This window comes from Sander lucioperca, chromosome 8, assembly GCF_008315115.2.
Source record: "Sander lucioperca isolate FBNREF2018 chromosome 8, SLUC_FBN_1.2, whole genome shotgun sequence".
Classification (NCBI taxonomy): domain Eukaryota; kingdom Metazoa; phylum Chordata; class Actinopteri; order Perciformes; family Percidae; genus Sander; species Sander lucioperca.
In genome coordinates this window covers 28694013-28711057 of record NC_050180.1, presented here as the reverse complement: position 1 = coordinate 28711057, position 17045 = coordinate 28694013, and the positions used below count along the sequence as shown (strand labels likewise).

Here is a 17045-nt window from a genome sequence, read left to right as displayed (position 1 = left end):
ATTATATTGACAGGGTGGTATTGTGAAATCATTATCGCTACCTCTGTGTCTACACTTTATTATAACATACTGAGTCAGAGGTAGAAGGCATAGCAAGGAGAAATGGATCCTTGAAATGATTATGCATTAATTCTAATAAAAATGTGTTAGCCTGGTTATGCCTATAAAGCCGTTTAAAGTCCTTGTAATGGAGGACAGGCTGAATTAAAATACTGAAAGTGGACAACTAATCTAAAAACAGCCTCACCAAAAGACACCTGCTAAAAAAGTACAGTATATTACATGCACTTTCAAGATAAATAAATACCTTCAAATTACATTACTGGATTAGGGCTGCACAATACATCGTTTTTTTTTTAAAATACATCGCGAAAGGCTGCGACACATCGCGAAAGACACTCAGAGATTGTTTGTATTAGCTGAAAGAAAATATCAGTAGAAAACTGCACTTTATAATGTATCTGTCATTCTTTAGTGGTGCCTTTAATGTTCAATTTAATGTTCAATTTATTCAATAAAAGAATATTGGAAATGATTTCCTTTCATTGTTTTAAATTCAACAAGCAATGTGTTGTATTTTAGCGGAATACTGAAAGCAGCAGAACTGAGAACACTTTCTTTAACGCAAGTAATATCATTATCGCAATATTCAACAACGTTATCGCATATCGCATATTTTCCTCCTATCATGCAGCCCTATACTGGATAACAAAGTGTAATAACCTTTGAAACTATTTGAGAGCTTAAACTGGGGGCTGCCTGCTCATCTTCGATCCAATACCGTTAAAAATGCTTAAGCTTGAAAGTGTCGACTTGACGAGACTCCTCTGAGATGCGGTGACTTTAATAAGAGTAAATAGCACTCCGGAGAGAAGTCCTGGCTCAGAAAACCACAGACAAGATAAAGTTGACTGAGTTTGCTTTGTAAGCCCTACACAGCAGTGACACATTGCTTCTGTCATGTAAGTTAGAAGTCTGTTTGAGCTGTTTTGGAGTTAATTCACACACTGACAAAAAAATGTTCTGATGCATTAAAAAAAAAAAAAAAGTTCAAACAAAAAGCTGTTTTGTGCTTTATTGTTGTTCAAGTTTTAAATCTATGGGAGAGCCAGCCTTTCATCTGAAGACTATTTGATTCCATTGTATTTTCGATGTGGTTTATGGCCTCACATATTCTGGAAACAAATAAGCAGCTATTGAAGAGCTGTTTAGTCTGCTGTCTGAGTCTTTGACAGACGCTTTAAACACTTTGTCAAAACGTGCCACGAAAATGATTTTCAGACTTCCAAGCTCCTCTTTTTTTCTAAACCCTTTGCCTTGCATCAAATGATTAATATCAACTTTTGTAAGAGAGTGCAAGTGGGTAACATGTCAGCGAAATATCCTTTTGATCCTTACATACAAAAGGAGACAAAGTCAGCAAAGGCTTTTTACTCTGCTCCTCTTGTAAGTGAGATAAAACACTTTTTGTTCTTTCTAAACTTAACTTGTGCTAAGCTGCATTTCCACAGTTTTGAAGGTGAATGTGGATTATATGTTGTATGCATTAAAAATGATGCTTATCAAAAAAGAGGCACGACCACTTGGCCATGATGCATTTAAGCCAAAAATCGCAGATTAAAGGAATGTCAACACACACGAGCAGAACACCTTGCTTTCTGACATTTATTTCCAAATATTATCTTCAGCTCAAGGGTGAGCATGTGGTCTATGTTACTCACAGCTGATCCTCTCTCTCTGCACACACTGGGAAACGATAACCATGCTCTATAAACTATACACGTCAGCATCACCCTGATGTTTATAATCTGTGGCTCTCCATAACCTATTAGCCACTCAAATGTTCACTTTGCTGTGGAAACGTTTCCTGAGCCGTGTTTCCATGAGGACGGGTGAAGAGAGAGAGAGACACAGAGGGAGAATTTAAAAAAGAAACAAGTTTAAGTAGAGTCTGTCATTGAAGGATCTAAACAAATCTGTTTTCACTTGCTCTTATCCAATGATGATCCAATTCAAGACTTAAGCGCTGCAATCATCGCCAGTTTCTGTGAGAGTTCAAATGAGGAAAATGATCCTGCTGCGGTTAACTGTGCACACAGAGGCAAAGTGTCTGTTAGAGCTTTCAGTGTGGTTTGAAAAGTTGAAGAGGAACGACTGCGACAGTGGGAAACTATATAACATAAACCACAATCTCTAGAGAGGGAGCTACAAAGCAGTGCACAAGCAGGAGAGTGGGAGGACTCCTGTGAGGAGAAATGCTGGCCGGCACACTGACGTTTGAGAGAATATACAGCAGTTCTGTAATCTCTATTCCTGATGGCACCCCACATAATTATAGCCCAGAGTTAATGCTCTATGAAGGCCATTCCTGGCTAAATTATGACTGTTTGATTCCCGTTCTCCCTCCTGGCCTCATCCACTCACCCACAGCTGCAAAAGTGGAGGAAACTGAGAGCTTTTTTCATTAAAGGACCGGGAGGAAGACTTTCAAATATTCCCCCCAGGGAGAGCTCATTCAAAGTATACCTCTGCTTTGTTATTTTAGCAGAGCTTCAAAAAAAGGCTTTAATCCCTTAAATGCTGCTGTGCATGGGTAAAAGATATAAAACCAGAAAGAAAGGAAAGAGAAGGACATAGAGAGTAGAAAGCTAAAACGAATCCTCAGTCAGGCATGTGTTGTTTCTGTGCTGTGATCAACTAAGCAGTGAGAGGAGAGTCTTTAGGGAAACATGCACAGAACCTCCCCTAAATTATCATCCACCTCAAGGACTGTAATAGACCTAAAGACACAGTCATAAAGAGACAAGCTACTCAGAAGAAGTCAAAGACAGTGCGCTAAATAGCACAAAGACAGTTGAGGATGTACCGTATTGGGCGTATAAGGCAAGCCGTAGAATTTCTGCTGCATCTCCTTCAGGATTTCTGTGGTGGAGCGGCTCTGAGGTTTGCTATGGTAGATCTGGTCCAAGACAGCATAGAAAATCTGCCAGGAAAAATAAAAAATAAAAAGACATTTCCTACTAAATCAGTCACATACAAACATATTAAAAGAAAACCAATGCAATGGGTTGCTCTGCAGTGGTAGAATATATGTTTTTAAACTCTGTATATTTTCCATCAATAAGAAATTTAAAGCAGTTTAGGACTGTGTAATCTTTGTTCCGTAAACCAGCTAAAAGACAGATAAGGCCAAAACCAGCAGCCTTCAACAAGGTAAAGGGGTGATAAGGTTTAATAATGTAACCTAATATCTGACAAAGTCAGTATTGATTTCATGAACACCAAGTCAAAAAAAGAAGCTTGTGTTACCCCAAGATGCTAGTAAATGTTGTAAATTGTATACATTAAAGGACTGGAGGCTTGATTATTAATCACTCAACACTCTGTCTTTTTGTTTTGAGTTGGGTGTTCTTGTAAAAGTGAAAATTACTTTTAGATATAATTGTAAGTGGTGTGTGTGTGAGGTTGGTCATACCTGCAGCTGGATGTCTGCAGCTCCGCACACCTTCTTTGACTCACAAAGGCGAGCCACCATGCTCTCAGGCAGAGGCTGAGCAGACGATGACACAGACAGAATAAACCAGTGAGAACTAGCAGGACATCATTTTCATCTTATGAAAGCACATCCTTTTTAATAATGTTTCAAGGTCGACAGCCGATCAATGAACATCACAGCTAAAATGAAATATGAAGGTGTTAATATCACTAAAATTATGATGTATTGGAAAATACCCCTCCGCAACCATTGAGTAATGTTTTTTAGAGTTTCAAGTTGGTCTTTATTCTGAGGTTTAGGCGTACCTGTCCAGTTTCATAATGGCGTGCAAACTGGCTGAGGACTCTATAGTCAGTGGCAAAGTACTCCATGAGGATGGATGGGACTTCAGCGAAGTCAGTCGCACATCTGGTTCCTGGAGGAGAGACGTCAAAGCTTAGACATAAGAACACACAAATTAAAACAAAAGGAAGGTCTGACGAACCAGACCAGAATTGACCTGACATACAACTGCAATGTGCTCGGTACTGTACATCCTTTTAACCTTCCACAGATGTTTAAATGCAATATCAAGTACAACATCTGATATAAAAATAGATTTAGAGAGGTAAAAAAAAAAAAGATAGTATTAAGTCACTGGTAATGCAACTGTTATGAGCTTTCAGATACAATTGTGATTCAAGTAGCATGTCTAAACTGCTGTAAACATGGTGTCCACTGAGGAAAAAAGTCAAGGTAATGGATATTGTTATTATTGTAAAATAAATACTTTTGGGATCTTGAATTACCAGAGAGAAGAAATTGAGCAGCTTTATCTGACAAGTGAAACGGTATTAAATGACAGCTTTGGTAGCCAAGGATAATCTAAAGCTCTCCTCGGGGCTCACACTTAATCGGATTTACACTCCATTTTCACTTGTCACACTGTAATGAATAACCTATAGCTCCATATCTAACAACATAATTGTAGCTTGTGACATTTGGGAACTGCATAGCCACCACTTTAAAATAGAGAGCTCATAAAATGTTGAACATTTGCTTTATCGTCTGCCAGGTAAACAGTTTGAATAACACCTACTGAATGATACATGTGTATAATTCTCGATTATGTCTTAAGTAAGTTGCCCATGGTTACAGTGTCCAATCTGTGTTCACACTTCACCTGTCACATGCTGGTAGCGAGTGCGTCCCAGCATGGAGTGCATGGCGTGTCCCATTTCATGGAAGAGGTTCTCCATCATGCCTGGCGTAAGCAGGGTGGGGGCGCTCTTGGTCGGGTGGGGCAGACTCAGCATCAGCACCACAACTGGAAGCTGGTACTGACCCGTTTCCTGGCACCAGCGGCCACCACGGATGGTGAAGTGACAGTCCTGGGAGGAGGAGGACAAGGAGGTGGTGGTGGGCAGGCAAGGTGAAATTGATCGAAAAAAAATAATAATGTAGATGCATATTTTATCACTGAATTAATTAACAACGTAACATTGGAGCACAAGAGCATGATTAAAATATGGAGAAACCCTATTTTCAGAAGAGAAACTACCATGAACCTGTGAAGACTATATAGATGAATGCGTGTATGCACACCTGTTGAGGTTTATGCTGCCGGTGGTAAAAGTCGCAGTAGATATATCCCAATAATCCTTCTGTCTCATGTACCACAGCCTGGGAACGAACACACACACACACACACACACACACACACACACCAGAAAATCTTTGATCTTTGAAATATATAGACCTTTGCTACCAGATTGTAGAAAACCCATCTACAACATAGGACATAAAACAGACTTCAACCAACATCATATTAGAAGGAGGCATTGATTCAACACAATCCCAGACATTTTGCACTCTTAGTAAGATCTACCAGTTTGCGGACATCCTCGCTCCAGACCTCTCCAGCACTGGGGTGTTCGGACATGAGGGACACACCGTACAGCTGAGAGAAGAGGTTGTTCAAACCCTCCATACAGGCACCCAGAGACAAATACGGACTGTACAGACTGGGCTCTATGTTGTACCTGCCATGAGCAAAACATAAACCAGAACAAAGGGTTTTATTATTAAAAGCCGTATTTGAATCAAGATCAACCTGTGTCTGGAAGTGGACTGAGGAGAGTGTCAAAAGTATTTAAAACAACCAGATGAGACTAAATGTCCAAAAAAGACCTCTGTTATAGCAAACCTCATACACACAATTAAAGATATGTAAAAGAATGACAATGACCACACTTTTTAAATTGAGCACATCCTTTCTGTAGATCTGACAATTATGCATTTGCGATATCAACTTGTAGGACAAAGGCCACAAGACTGCCCGAGTTCAGGGCGAGGGGAGGGCCACACATGCTCAAAATGGATGCATTCATGCTGCTTTGAGGCGCTTAAGATAAAGACCACCAAATCAAAACACTTGTTTAGCTTGAACACCACTCTAGTGTATAATCAGTGATGAATAACAGACTGCTGCTGAGTTTATACCCCCCCCTCCCTCCCACCAACACACACACACACCTCATTTCAATATGGTTTGAACACTTTGCAGTTCAAATGGTTACTTATGGAAAAGCAGAGATAAAGAGAAAAGGATTGAGTGATTGAGAGGAAAAAACAATCAAACTTGTGTGCAGCAGAAAACAGAAGCAGCTCAGAGGAAACCGCTTCAGACTGCATCCTTAATGTCTTTAGGAATCTCTCTCTCTCTCTCTCTCTCTCTCTCTCTCTCTCTCTCTCTCTCTCTCTCTCTCTCTCTCTCTCTCTCTCTCTCTCTCTCTCTCTCTCTCTCTCTCTCTCTCTCTCTCTCTCTCTCTCTCTCTCTCTCTCTCTCTCTCTCTCTCTCTCTCTCTCTCTCTCTCTCTCTCTCTCTAATCCAAAGGACACATGAGGGATCCATGATGTCTGCAATAAAGATTTATTTAAAACTTCTCCAGAATGTTTGGCCCATCATATTATTAGTCTCTGCTGAGTACTAAGAAGGAGAAGTGAACTTCATTAAAAAAAAACAGGCTGAAGCAGCAGATTATACCAGATCATATTGTCCTGAATTAGAAAGGAGTTGGAGAGAACTCCCTTGCTTCTCCCTTAACACCTTTTGTTCATCTGACACCTGAGGATGAGCTGAGACCCAATAACAACTTACACCTTGGTAGAATATGGAATTACAAACATCTAAAAACCAGCACAAAGAGACTGATTAAGATGGCTTTATCAAATGACAGCAGGCTGAAAATTAAGTTTCATGACATACCAACTACTCACCTTTCAGCACGCAAGACACCACTGAGGTACGGATGATCCCATGGCATGAGCTCCTATAAAATAAGACCAGGAGTATTTTATTTACATGTTATATCAAACAAATGATACTCAAATAGACATAACTAATTATAGTGAATCTAAAATAGAATAAAAGTAATTTATGTTAAAACTAAAGACTGATTTATGCTTCTGAGTTAAATCCACACCGTGGCTACGTACATAGGTACGTGGAGATACCGACCCTACGCCGGACCCTACTCCGGACCCCCCTGATGTGCACCTCTCAAAAAGTTTAACTACATGTCGTGGAAACACACATTGCTTGGACATGGCTTGCAGTGTTGGGTGTAACGTGTTACAGTAACGTAACTACTTTTTCGGGTAAAAAGTAGTGTAACGCGCTACTACTGAAAATTTGGTAACAAAACATAGTTCCTTTTTCAATTCGGCGCAACGTTACTTTTCCCAGGGACATTTGACAGCGACACTGCCTTCTCAGCTGCGTGCTTACAAGCTCCACACGGGACGTGACAGAGGCTGGTAGCAGAGCAATCATGGGCAAGCGAGAAGCAGCCAACGCTAACTTTTGAGAGTGTTTTAAACTTTGTGGCTTTTTGCTGGACGGCGCTCTGAGCCAGGCAGACACAAAGCTGACAACCTCACAGATGGATGCGGTGGAGATGGCCTCATACACTCAGCGGACCGCTGTTGACTTGTGTCGGTTGCACGGACATGCAAGGATTTCCAGAAAAGAGGCTGCATGTTTCTACGACAATGCACGGACCATTACATACACTAACACCGTGTAACGCCGATGACCTGCTGATGTGCATTCAACCCGCGCTGGACTAGTTCATAATGAATCAGCCGTCACTCTGTGAGTTGAGAATCTGCAGTGTAGTTCAGACACTTCACTGATAAACCAGAGATTGGCTTTATGGTCAAATATAGTTTTTGTATAATTAACCAGTCTCTGCCAGAGACGCCTGCTCTTAAAAGTAACGAAAAAGTAACAAGTAAAGTAAAAAGTTACTTTCCTAACTAAGTAAAGTAACGGATTACTTTTTTATGAAGTAACGAGTAACGAGCAAACACTACTTTTTAAAAGTAACTTCCCCAACACTGGTGGCTTGGTAGCGTTGCATTTCCCCCTACTCATTTCCAGGTTCTCCTTCTCCATAAACAACATGAAATCAAGGAGAGGGTTAACTTTTCCTGCCACAGATTTCTCACCGTGGTCAGAAAGCACAGGGGAGACACTTTGTTTCTCCCACTAGGACTCTAGAGTCGGTACTCACTCCGAAGCTAATCCCCGTCACTCTCTCACTCACTCTGCCGGCCCTGCTATGCTAGAACGACGCAGACACCAGCGCACAAGTATAAACTTCAGGCCACTTACGTAGGCTACGGTGAAAGCTCTGCGTGGAGCCTCCGCAGAACCATAAATCACTCTTAAGCGAGATTCATGCTTCCACGGTGGGAAATCTGTAGCAGGAAAAGTTAACCCTCTTCTTGATTTCATGTTGTTCATGGAGAAGGAGAACCAGGAAATGAGTAGGGGGAAATGCAACGCTACCAAGCCACGGCCGAGCGACGTGCATCGCCGCGACGTGTAGTTAGATTTATCGAGAGGTGCACGTCAGGCTACGGCGTAGGGTCCAGTGTAGGATCCGTTCCTCCATGTACCTAGTACACAGCCACGGTGTAGATTTAACGCAGAAGCATAAATCACACTTTAACTACCTAGCTTTACTTTCAAACCTTTAACACTGATTACATACTGGTTAATATTTGCAAGAAAATTTCCATTATGTAAAGAATATGTTGTGAACAAAAGAAATCACTCACAGAATTACGAGGGTTGAGTTTTTTCTTCATGTTCCTCATCATCTTAAAGTCTTTGGCTGTTCTGTGGGATTAAAAAAAGACAAAAACAAGTTATGAGCTAATTGACTTGAGGCATTTATTGCAGTCTTTACCAACCTATGTCTACTCGGGGGGTTTGGGTGGGAGGGGCAGAGCCTATCCCAGCATGCATTTGGCTGGAGGCAGGGTAACACCATGGTCAGGCTGCCAGGCTAACAGGCTCACAATTAAGCCTGTGGGTAATTTAGAGTCTTGGTTGCACCTGGCTTGCATATTTTTGGGCTGTTTGAGGAATCCTAATGTTGAAAACTGGCTCAGTTAAACAATTTATTAAATTCTAATTATTAAATCAATTCCTAAAATGCATCTCGAGGAGAGAGGAGCACATGGACCAGCTTGTATAGCCTGGACGCTGAGCTGAACTAGATCAAGCTGCCTGATGAGGTTGGCCAGGACAGCCTCCAAGATAGTGGGAGGGGCGTCACACCAAGCACACAGAATATACTTACATGAAAAACAGGAAGAAGTTGTAAACAACACAAAAAGCCAGTGGCCTTCTGAATGTGAATCAACAGTGGAAATGTGACAAGAACTAATGAAATCACTATTGACCAGAGTAAATAAATCTGTCTCATTTTAGGAAGTATAGACTCTTGGGCATCACGCACCAACTTATAGTAAACTATAAAGGGAAGCATTGATTTAATAGTAAAGACTATTAAAAAGAAAAGCAGGTCATGATAACAACCATGTAACAGAATATTGGATCTGTACATTTTTTCACATCTTTAGACAAAAACTGTTAAGAGTAGACTGTACCTGTCTGACAGCTTGTCTGTTAACAGCTGAAGAAAGCTCATCACCGTCTCTGCAAAGGGCAATACAAATTGAGTTGCAGCATGTAAAACTATCTGAGACGAGTTGCCAAAGGCACAAAAGAAAAATGACTACTATAGCTCGTATAAAACCTCTAAAATAAGAATTATCTGGTGTCTTTTAAAATGATCACCAATATAGCAAATACTGAAATATGAGTTACAAACACACAGTTACAACACTGACTACTGATAACTATATTGATGCTGAAGCAAAGAGAGTAGAGGCATATTATAAACCTGGTGTTTTGGCCATCGTTCCCTTTAGGGCTCTGTGTCCGTAGGAGTCATAGCCCACCAGTTTGGCCAGTTTGTATCTGCATTTTAGCAGCTCTTCCAGACAATCCACCAGATCTGCATTTGGATAAAGGTAAATCCTGTAGGCAATTTCTCGAACCTACAAGTGGAAGAGAGGACAGAGCAAAATTCATATGCAACATAATATTTAGAAAGCAACTTATCAACAAAGTGTAGAAGAAGAAAGATGCAATCTGCTCATTAAGAGTTACAGGGAAAGTTAAGAGATCTTTGGACGTCAGATGTAGACAATACAAAAAAATGTACCTTTAACTGCATTGTCAGATTGTTATGTTTTAATAAGTTAATGTAAAGTGTGCTCTGACTTTATACATTGTATCATATTGCTCTCTACTTTTTGTCTGGATGGTGCTTTTAGCCTCCTTCATAGGAGACATTGGCATTACTATTGTATTAAGGTTATAGAAAAAACTGTTAACATAAAGTCTGTTCTGGTAACTGTATAACATAAAGATCTGACACTAACAGAAATATTAAAATCATTCAAATTAAAGAGAGAATTTTGAGAGAGAGAACATTTTAACCGATTGTATAGCTACCTGAACTACTTACTGCTCAGCAATGCTGACAGGAGGCTAGAGCCAATATTTAATTAACAGAAGATTAATAGAAATGCTCTTAAAACCCCTTTCTTAACATTTTGAAAGATAATTGTATTACTAATCAGGACAGAATAGGCTACTATAAAATATAACCTGCCCTTACATCCAGTCCTATAATCTGATATAAGGTAACAGTGCCACCTGCTGAGCAAAAGCGAGAAATGTTCTGGTGAACCAGACCAAGTAAAGCACATACCAAGTCATCGGGGGAATCTGCATGTAATCCCCCAACTTGGATGAAGCTTCCTTCATCTGCAAAGTGCAGGTGTAGATGCTCAGGAATTGCAGACCTCGCAATTCTGTTCGGCAGGTGAGCACCAACCAGAAACTCGTTGTTAAGATCCAACAGCTTCACATGAAGGGCGACTGCCTCTTTTCTCTGCAGAGAAAACAGTTGAGACACCGCAGAGGTATAAAAAATGTTGTTGCATTATGAATAAATTGTCTGTTAACACATATTATGACCATCTCACCAGTTTGTCATCCAGATGAATTCCACTGATTTCAAAGTCGAACATGAACAACTCTGCCACTTTTCTAGAAGGCAAAAACAAAAATCAGATATTGATACAATTATGGAAAGAGATGAACAATAAACCCTATATCTATAAACTAATTATGATTACAGTAAAATTACCTTGTATTAGGGTCCAGCTTAGCCACAATGTCCGGGTTGTCCAGCAATATTTTTAGGCTCTTGCATAGCTTGACATTAGTGTTTAGCCTGAAACACACAACCAGCACACAGGAACATCTCTATCGAGTGCTACTCAAGATCTTTCTCAACTGACGCTTGCAGAAAAATGTCTTAACAACCAGCACTGTTACAGTTGTATGCAGTATATGGCAGCATGTTTTCTTTTTGGTCATAAGCTAAATGTGCTGTGGTGTTTATTTGTAGTGTGCAGCTTTGAAAGATTTTTGTTAAAGGCGCCGCTTACTTCTCCACAACTGTGCCAATCTCTATACAGGTCTTCTCTGCAGCCTCGCGAAACGCTGGATCTGGATGTGCTACTTTAACAAAGTCTGCCTGTAATAGGAAGAAAATTGACAGTTGGCTTACAACTCTACAGATAACACATACAGTGCACAATACACGAGTCGTGGGTAGCAGCTCAATTTTAGAAGTAACAAGGGTTAAATGCTATGGTCAGAAATGCAGAGGTCAGTTATAATGCAACGTTTAAGCACATTTGGGGTGGTTAAACTCACCAGATCAGCCACTTTACACAAACCATCTGAGAGCTGGTCAAAAGACTCGACTGTCTCAACCCCTGGAGAACAAGAACAAGCTTTTCCCACCAGACGCTCGGTGTTCTTGAGAGCTGTTTCTGTGGCTGCCTGGAAGCCTGCAGGACAGCTCAGCTCTGGTACTCCAAACAAACCCTGCAACCAGAGGTAAAACACACATTACAGAATGGTACATTTTTACCACGAACTGATGCAATCTTCATTTACATTATTTCATTGAGGCTGTATGCATACATAGCAGTGTTGTAACTTAATACACACATTTAAGACAAATACATACCACGTTTTTCTCGATCAAGTTCAGTCTCCTGTGAGGTTTGGCATTGAAGGCAGCTCCAACAGGAGACCATGTTGTGACATTTCTCCGAACATGAGTCCATAAGCTTCGCTGCCTTACAAAGTAAAGCAACCTTTTACACGCAGACATGCTGTACTAAATCTGCTGTACTGTTGATGTTGTAACGTTACTGAAGCTTGTAGTGACAGTGACTGACAGAGGACATGCTAAACTTTAGCTTCAATGTTAGCCTGTTTGCAAAAGCCGGCAATGTTAATAACTAATGTAAATAACGTGAATATATTCTAAACCTTTAATCTTCAGGGAAATTAAGGGCTACCTTTTAATAGGCGTAACGTTACCTGTCAAGACAACAGACACAACTGCTCTGCTCACATGTTAGCTTACTGGTTATCTGTGAAAGCAAATCTAAATGACTGTAGCAGGTGGTATTTTCGTGGGGTAACTAAATAATTTATATAAATACGAATTTAAAAAAAGTCAGCTTTATACTAAATAGAAGATTACACTATGTATATTATTCGGAATAGTGCTGCATTTTTTCTAATGTTGCTAAGTAACGATAATTAAAAACCGTGCGAATCAAATATGTCGAAAGTGCGAGTATCTACTGAAAACCATTACGTAATGTCGTCACACTGAAGCGACGGTGGGCACTTGTTTTGGTTTTTGAAGCCCTTCACAATAAAAGCAGGTTAATGTCGTGCACCAAAATACATCTTTAAATCTCATCTTTACCTAAACATGTATATGCTGTAGGAAAATTATATTTAACTATACAACATATTGGGATAACAATAGAGCAAATAATAGATATATCATAAATAAAAACAAAGAAAGCAAAGGGTAATCGGTTTTAGCTGTCATTTCATCTGGAAGCTGATTTTTTTTTTTTTTAATTATCAAGAAATCAATTGTTTTGTCCTCTGGGATTGCCTCAAGACATTGTAATGGGTGTTGGCCATGAAACATTCAGAGATAGAGTACCAAAACTACATGCAACATGATTGTCTCTATATTCAATTCATTACCACCTAGATAAGTTTAAATCTTAAAAATAGAGACTTAATAGAGTAATAAATGTAAAAAAAAAAAAAAGGGGGAGAGAGAGGGGCAAGACATGCAGAAAATAGTCCCAGGTCAGACTCAAACCCTGGACCTTCTGCGTCGAGGCATAAACCTCTGTATATGTGCGCCCACTCTACCAACTGAGCTGTCCTGGCCGCTAGTAAATGTAATTTAAATGATTTGGTGATCATATTTGGAAGGAGGCAGAAATATATTTGTCCTGAGTTTGGATTACAGTCACAATTGAATTACCTCCCAGCAAGCCAGGATAAAGCCTCTTTCACAAATAATGCATCTATTATTGCATTTTTTACTGTTTGTCAAGTTTATACCTTATATACAGTCTATGGTTTATACCCGCTAAGAAAAAACTGAGCAAGACAAATGCAATCATGATGTGAATGGATGAAGTCAAACACAAAATACACCTTGAAATGATGTCTTTATTAATATGAGGAATAACTCATTCATTGCACTCCACAACCACATTGCGTTAATAGTTTTCCTGTGACATAAATGTATTAAAGGTGTAGTATGAAAAACATTAAGCAAAATGTCAAAGCGAAAACCTCCCCATAAAACAAAACTAAACCATGTGACTGGCAAAATGTTGTAAGTCAACTCTGAAAAAGAATTTAATACTGAAAGAAGGTAACACAGGACAACAATAAAGGTCTTCCCAATATGAGAAATCACAGTATTTTGCAGTAAGTACTTTTGGTTACATGTACTTGGCAAAAAGGTACCAATTTGTGACGTGTGGCAAGAAGACAATGCAATTAAACGTAAAAAAGGAAAAGAAAAAAGTTCAAATTTAAATAAACGTTTGCTACTGACTGATCGCCAAACCTTTCAGACAATGTCATCCTCTATGAAATATTTACATCTATTAACTAGAATACAACACAAAACTAATTGCTTAAGAACGAAATGGTGTGGGGGGGAAATAATTCATATTATTCATTTGGCTCATATCAACTCCTAATACAGTCAAGCATTAAGTGTGTGGATTTACAAAGGAGTGCTGTAGTCAAAAGTCTGAACATGGATTTGTTTTGTCCCAGTGAGTGTGCTTGGACATCTGCCGACCTGGAATTGTTTCTTGTCCTTACCTTAGCTCAAAAAACAACTGCATGTCTGAGACTACAGTAAACTTATTTGACCCCTGAGTTTCTAATGCAAAACTAGTGTATGAAATACCTCATTACAGTGTATCTTAGTGCAAGCCAGCAATATGCTTGATTAAACAGAGGTATATTAGATAGCACCCAAGCTGACAAGATTCCCCAGAATGGTTACTCTGCTGGCCAAATCACAACAAGCAGTATGGGAGGTGTTGTTTTGTTCTGTATCTTTGCAAAAACCAGCAGTTCAAATGCTTGAATTTGTATTACATCTATAAACATATTTTTCATAGAAAATATAAATATCCCTGAATGAAACAGATTCACAGCATTTTCTCTCGAGGACTCCAGTGCTACTACCATAACGTGGCCATCAAGTGTCTTTAAAGGTCTCCAGTTAATGTTCGTCGCCGCATTTCCTCTACAGTGCCAGCCGCTACGTCCTTTATTCGCTGTCGTGATAACTGACTGTCCGCTTTCCCCGGTTACGGGTGTTCACGCGGGTCTTTCTGGCTGAAGACAAATCCTTACTTTCTGAGTCAGAACTGTGATTGCTGCTGCTGTAGCTTTTCTTTCGTTTGCGTTTTGGCCGCCTCACGTTCTTCTTCCCGCTCCTTGAACGACCAACATCTTCTTCCTCCTCCTCCTCCTCCTCGCTGGAATCAGATTGGGAAGAGGTGTCTTCCTTGTGGTTGCTACCTTCCTCTTGTTTGGATTCCCTTCTGGGACGCTTTGAGGAGCCTGACTTGCTATTTTTATTGTACTTGGACACTGGCTCCTTCTCTCCATCCTCCTCCGCATCTTCAGAGTCTGAGGTGTAAATACGTTTTCTGGTGGAAGACAGCCGATTCCTGGCTTCATTGGGAGAGGATCTGTTAGACTCTCTCTTGTTACACCGGTCTTCCCTAGACACTGTGGCTGTTTTTTTGCCATTTCCGTGTTTACGCTGGCTCGCAGAAGCACAGTCTTCCTCAGAGAGAGAGTTGTCACTGGTGTATTTCTTTTTTGGTAGGGCTCGGAGATTCAGCCGTCTATTTGATGTGTTGTCTGAATTATCCGACTCTTCGTCTGATGAGCCAGTGGAGCGTTTCCTCTTCGACTTCCTCTTGGGTTTGTATTCCTGCTCAGAGCTCTCTGAAGCGGAGGTGTCGCCACGAGGCTGTTTAGATTTTGTCTTGTTTCTTGTTAGCCTCTTTGACTCGCTTTCAACCTCAAATTCCTCACTGGATTGATTGCTTTCAACAGAACGTTCTTCATCTTTTTTCAGTCTTTTCCTGCGTGGGCTGGATCTCTTTGGAGAATCACTGAGTTCCTCTGATTCAGCACCATCCAGTTTATTAGTTGAGGCAGATTTAGGTTTGTCTTGGCTTTTTGACGATGAAACTTTACTCCTTTTCTTGGAATCCTTGTGGATTGCTTCCTCCACACTTCTTCCATTTTGGTGTGGGTGTTTGTGAGAACTGTGGTCTTTGTCCTCTTCATCTGAGCTGACAGGAAGTTTGTGCCTTGTGGTTCTGCGTTTAGTGTCCTCTACCTCCTCCTCTTCCTCCTCACTTGTAACCCACTTTTTCCTGGCTGGAGTGGTTGCTGTGCTTCTAGAGGGGTTATGAGACACAGAAACCTCAGCTTCTCCAGAACTCTCCTCTTCAGCTTCCTCTTGTTCAGAGTTGCTGTCAGACTTGTGATGTTTAGCACTGTGTCCGTTCACATGGGACAAAGTATCTGCAGGAAAAAGGAAGGGGGGGAGGGGGTGGGGGAGAGAAAGAAATCCAACTGATTAGAGAAAATTTTGTCACAATTCCAAGCACCACTTTAAGTGGCAACTAGAAATCAAATATAATAATGACCGATGAGGACATTTCTCACCAGTTCCCTTAGTCTTAGCAGCTTGTCTTGATGTCCTCTGTTTGGAGGACCTCGTGTCTCCATTCTGCTGATGCTGAGAGGAGGATGAAGAATCACTGTCATTGCCATCCTCCTCGTCCTTGGATTCACTACCTGATTCCTTTGTTTTTAGAGAATCTAGAAAGAGCAACAAAGGCAGAATTTAGCAAGAATGTATTAAGTAAACTGCCTAAAATTATATTTATATTATATTTAAAGACCGTTAATGTTTACATGATCTAAGAGCATTGTATCCGTGTCTAATTCTATCTGAATTTAAATGTGACGGTTACAGTTTATGATTGTATGATAAAAGTACTAAGATTAACGTTTGCCTACCCTGTGTTGATGGCTCCTCATCAGAATCTGAGCTGCTCTGGATCACTGCGGTGCGTTTGCTGCTCCGGACTGTGTGGCGGAGGCGGCTGCTGCTCCTTCTTGGCTTCTCCTCCTCCTCCTCATAGTCCTCATCTGATGCTTCGAGGAGTTTCATCTTAGTCACAGCTGCCCTCGCCGTCTTTCTCTTGAGTGACCTGCGAACCGTGATTTCCTCTTCCCTGTCAGAGCCCTGGGATGTGGCTCTGTCAGAGTCCTGGTGGTGACGTCTCTCCCTGCGAGACGACCTGCTGCTGTGACCGTTCACCTCTGCTCTGCCCTCTGAAAACAAGCCATGCGGATGGATGTTTAACGTGTTGTTCTGGTGGGTGTTGCGATTCGCCAAGTGGGAGGCTGAAGACAATTGTCGTAGTGTTTACCTGTGCGCTTCCTGTCTGTACCAGTACTATTTCTGGTCAGCCGTGTGCTCCTGCTGTTCTTACTCCTGCTGTTCTCACTCCTTATGGGGTAGCGGCGACCTGAAGATTGGGAAGACATTTGTCCATCCTCTTCGTCGTCTTCTTCCTCCTCCTCTTCACTATCGCTCTCTGCAACAATTCACATACACGACTCAAAAATGTCACACTAAAATTGTGTTGTTTTTTTCTCTGATTCTGATTACAACTTCTG

At 40.7% G+C, this 17045-nt stretch overlaps 2 protein-coding genes across 4 annotated transcripts in view; both read right to left on the bottom strand.

Moving 5' to 3' along the window:
* LOC116043867 (mitochondrial intermediate peptidase) overlaps positions 1-12571 on the bottom strand; it is a 28621-nt gene extending 16050 nt beyond the window's left edge. The window contains exons 1-16 of the mRNA XM_031290867.2: positions 11947-12571; positions 11628-11801; positions 11357-11445; positions 11053-11139; positions 10889-10952; positions 10612-10794; positions 9736-9892; positions 9440-9488; positions 8603-8663; positions 6755-6807; positions 5364-5517; positions 5081-5158; positions 4659-4866; positions 3802-3911; positions 3476-3550; positions 2867-2983 (exon numbers count right to left, since the gene is read on the bottom strand). Coding sequence (XP_031146727.1) covers positions 2867-2983; positions 3476-3550; positions 3802-3911; positions 4659-4866; positions 5081-5158; positions 5364-5517; positions 6755-6807; positions 8603-8663; positions 9440-9488; positions 9736-9892; positions 10612-10794; positions 10889-10952; positions 11053-11139; positions 11357-11445; positions 11628-11801; positions 11947-12093 — 1806 coding nt within the window. The 5' untranslated portion in view covers positions 12094-12571. The remainder of the gene's footprint in view (positions 1-2866; positions 2984-3475; positions 3551-3801; positions 3912-4658; positions 4867-5080; positions 5159-5363; positions 5518-6754; positions 6808-8602; positions 8664-9439; positions 9489-9735; positions 9893-10611; positions 10795-10888; positions 10953-11052; positions 11140-11356; positions 11446-11627; positions 11802-11946) is intronic.
* Positions 12572-13457: 886 nt separating this feature from the next.
* The window catches only part of brwd1 (bromodomain and WD repeat domain containing 1), a 30777-nt gene continuing 27189 nt past the window's right edge, over positions 13458-17045 (bottom strand). For 2 of the 3 annotated variants that reach the window (XM_036004196.1, XM_031290784.2), the window contains 4 exons: positions 16796-16963; positions 16380-16697; positions 16023-16178; positions 13458-15878 (listed from right to left, as the gene is read on the bottom strand). In XM_036004196.1, coding sequence (XP_035860089.1) covers positions 14602-15878; positions 16023-16178; positions 16380-16697; positions 16796-16963 — 1919 coding nt within the window. In that variant the 3' untranslated portion in view covers positions 13458-14601. The remainder of the gene's footprint in view (positions 15879-16022; positions 16179-16379; positions 16698-16795; positions 16964-17045) is intronic. The other variant, XM_036004194.1, reaches the window with a different exon arrangement.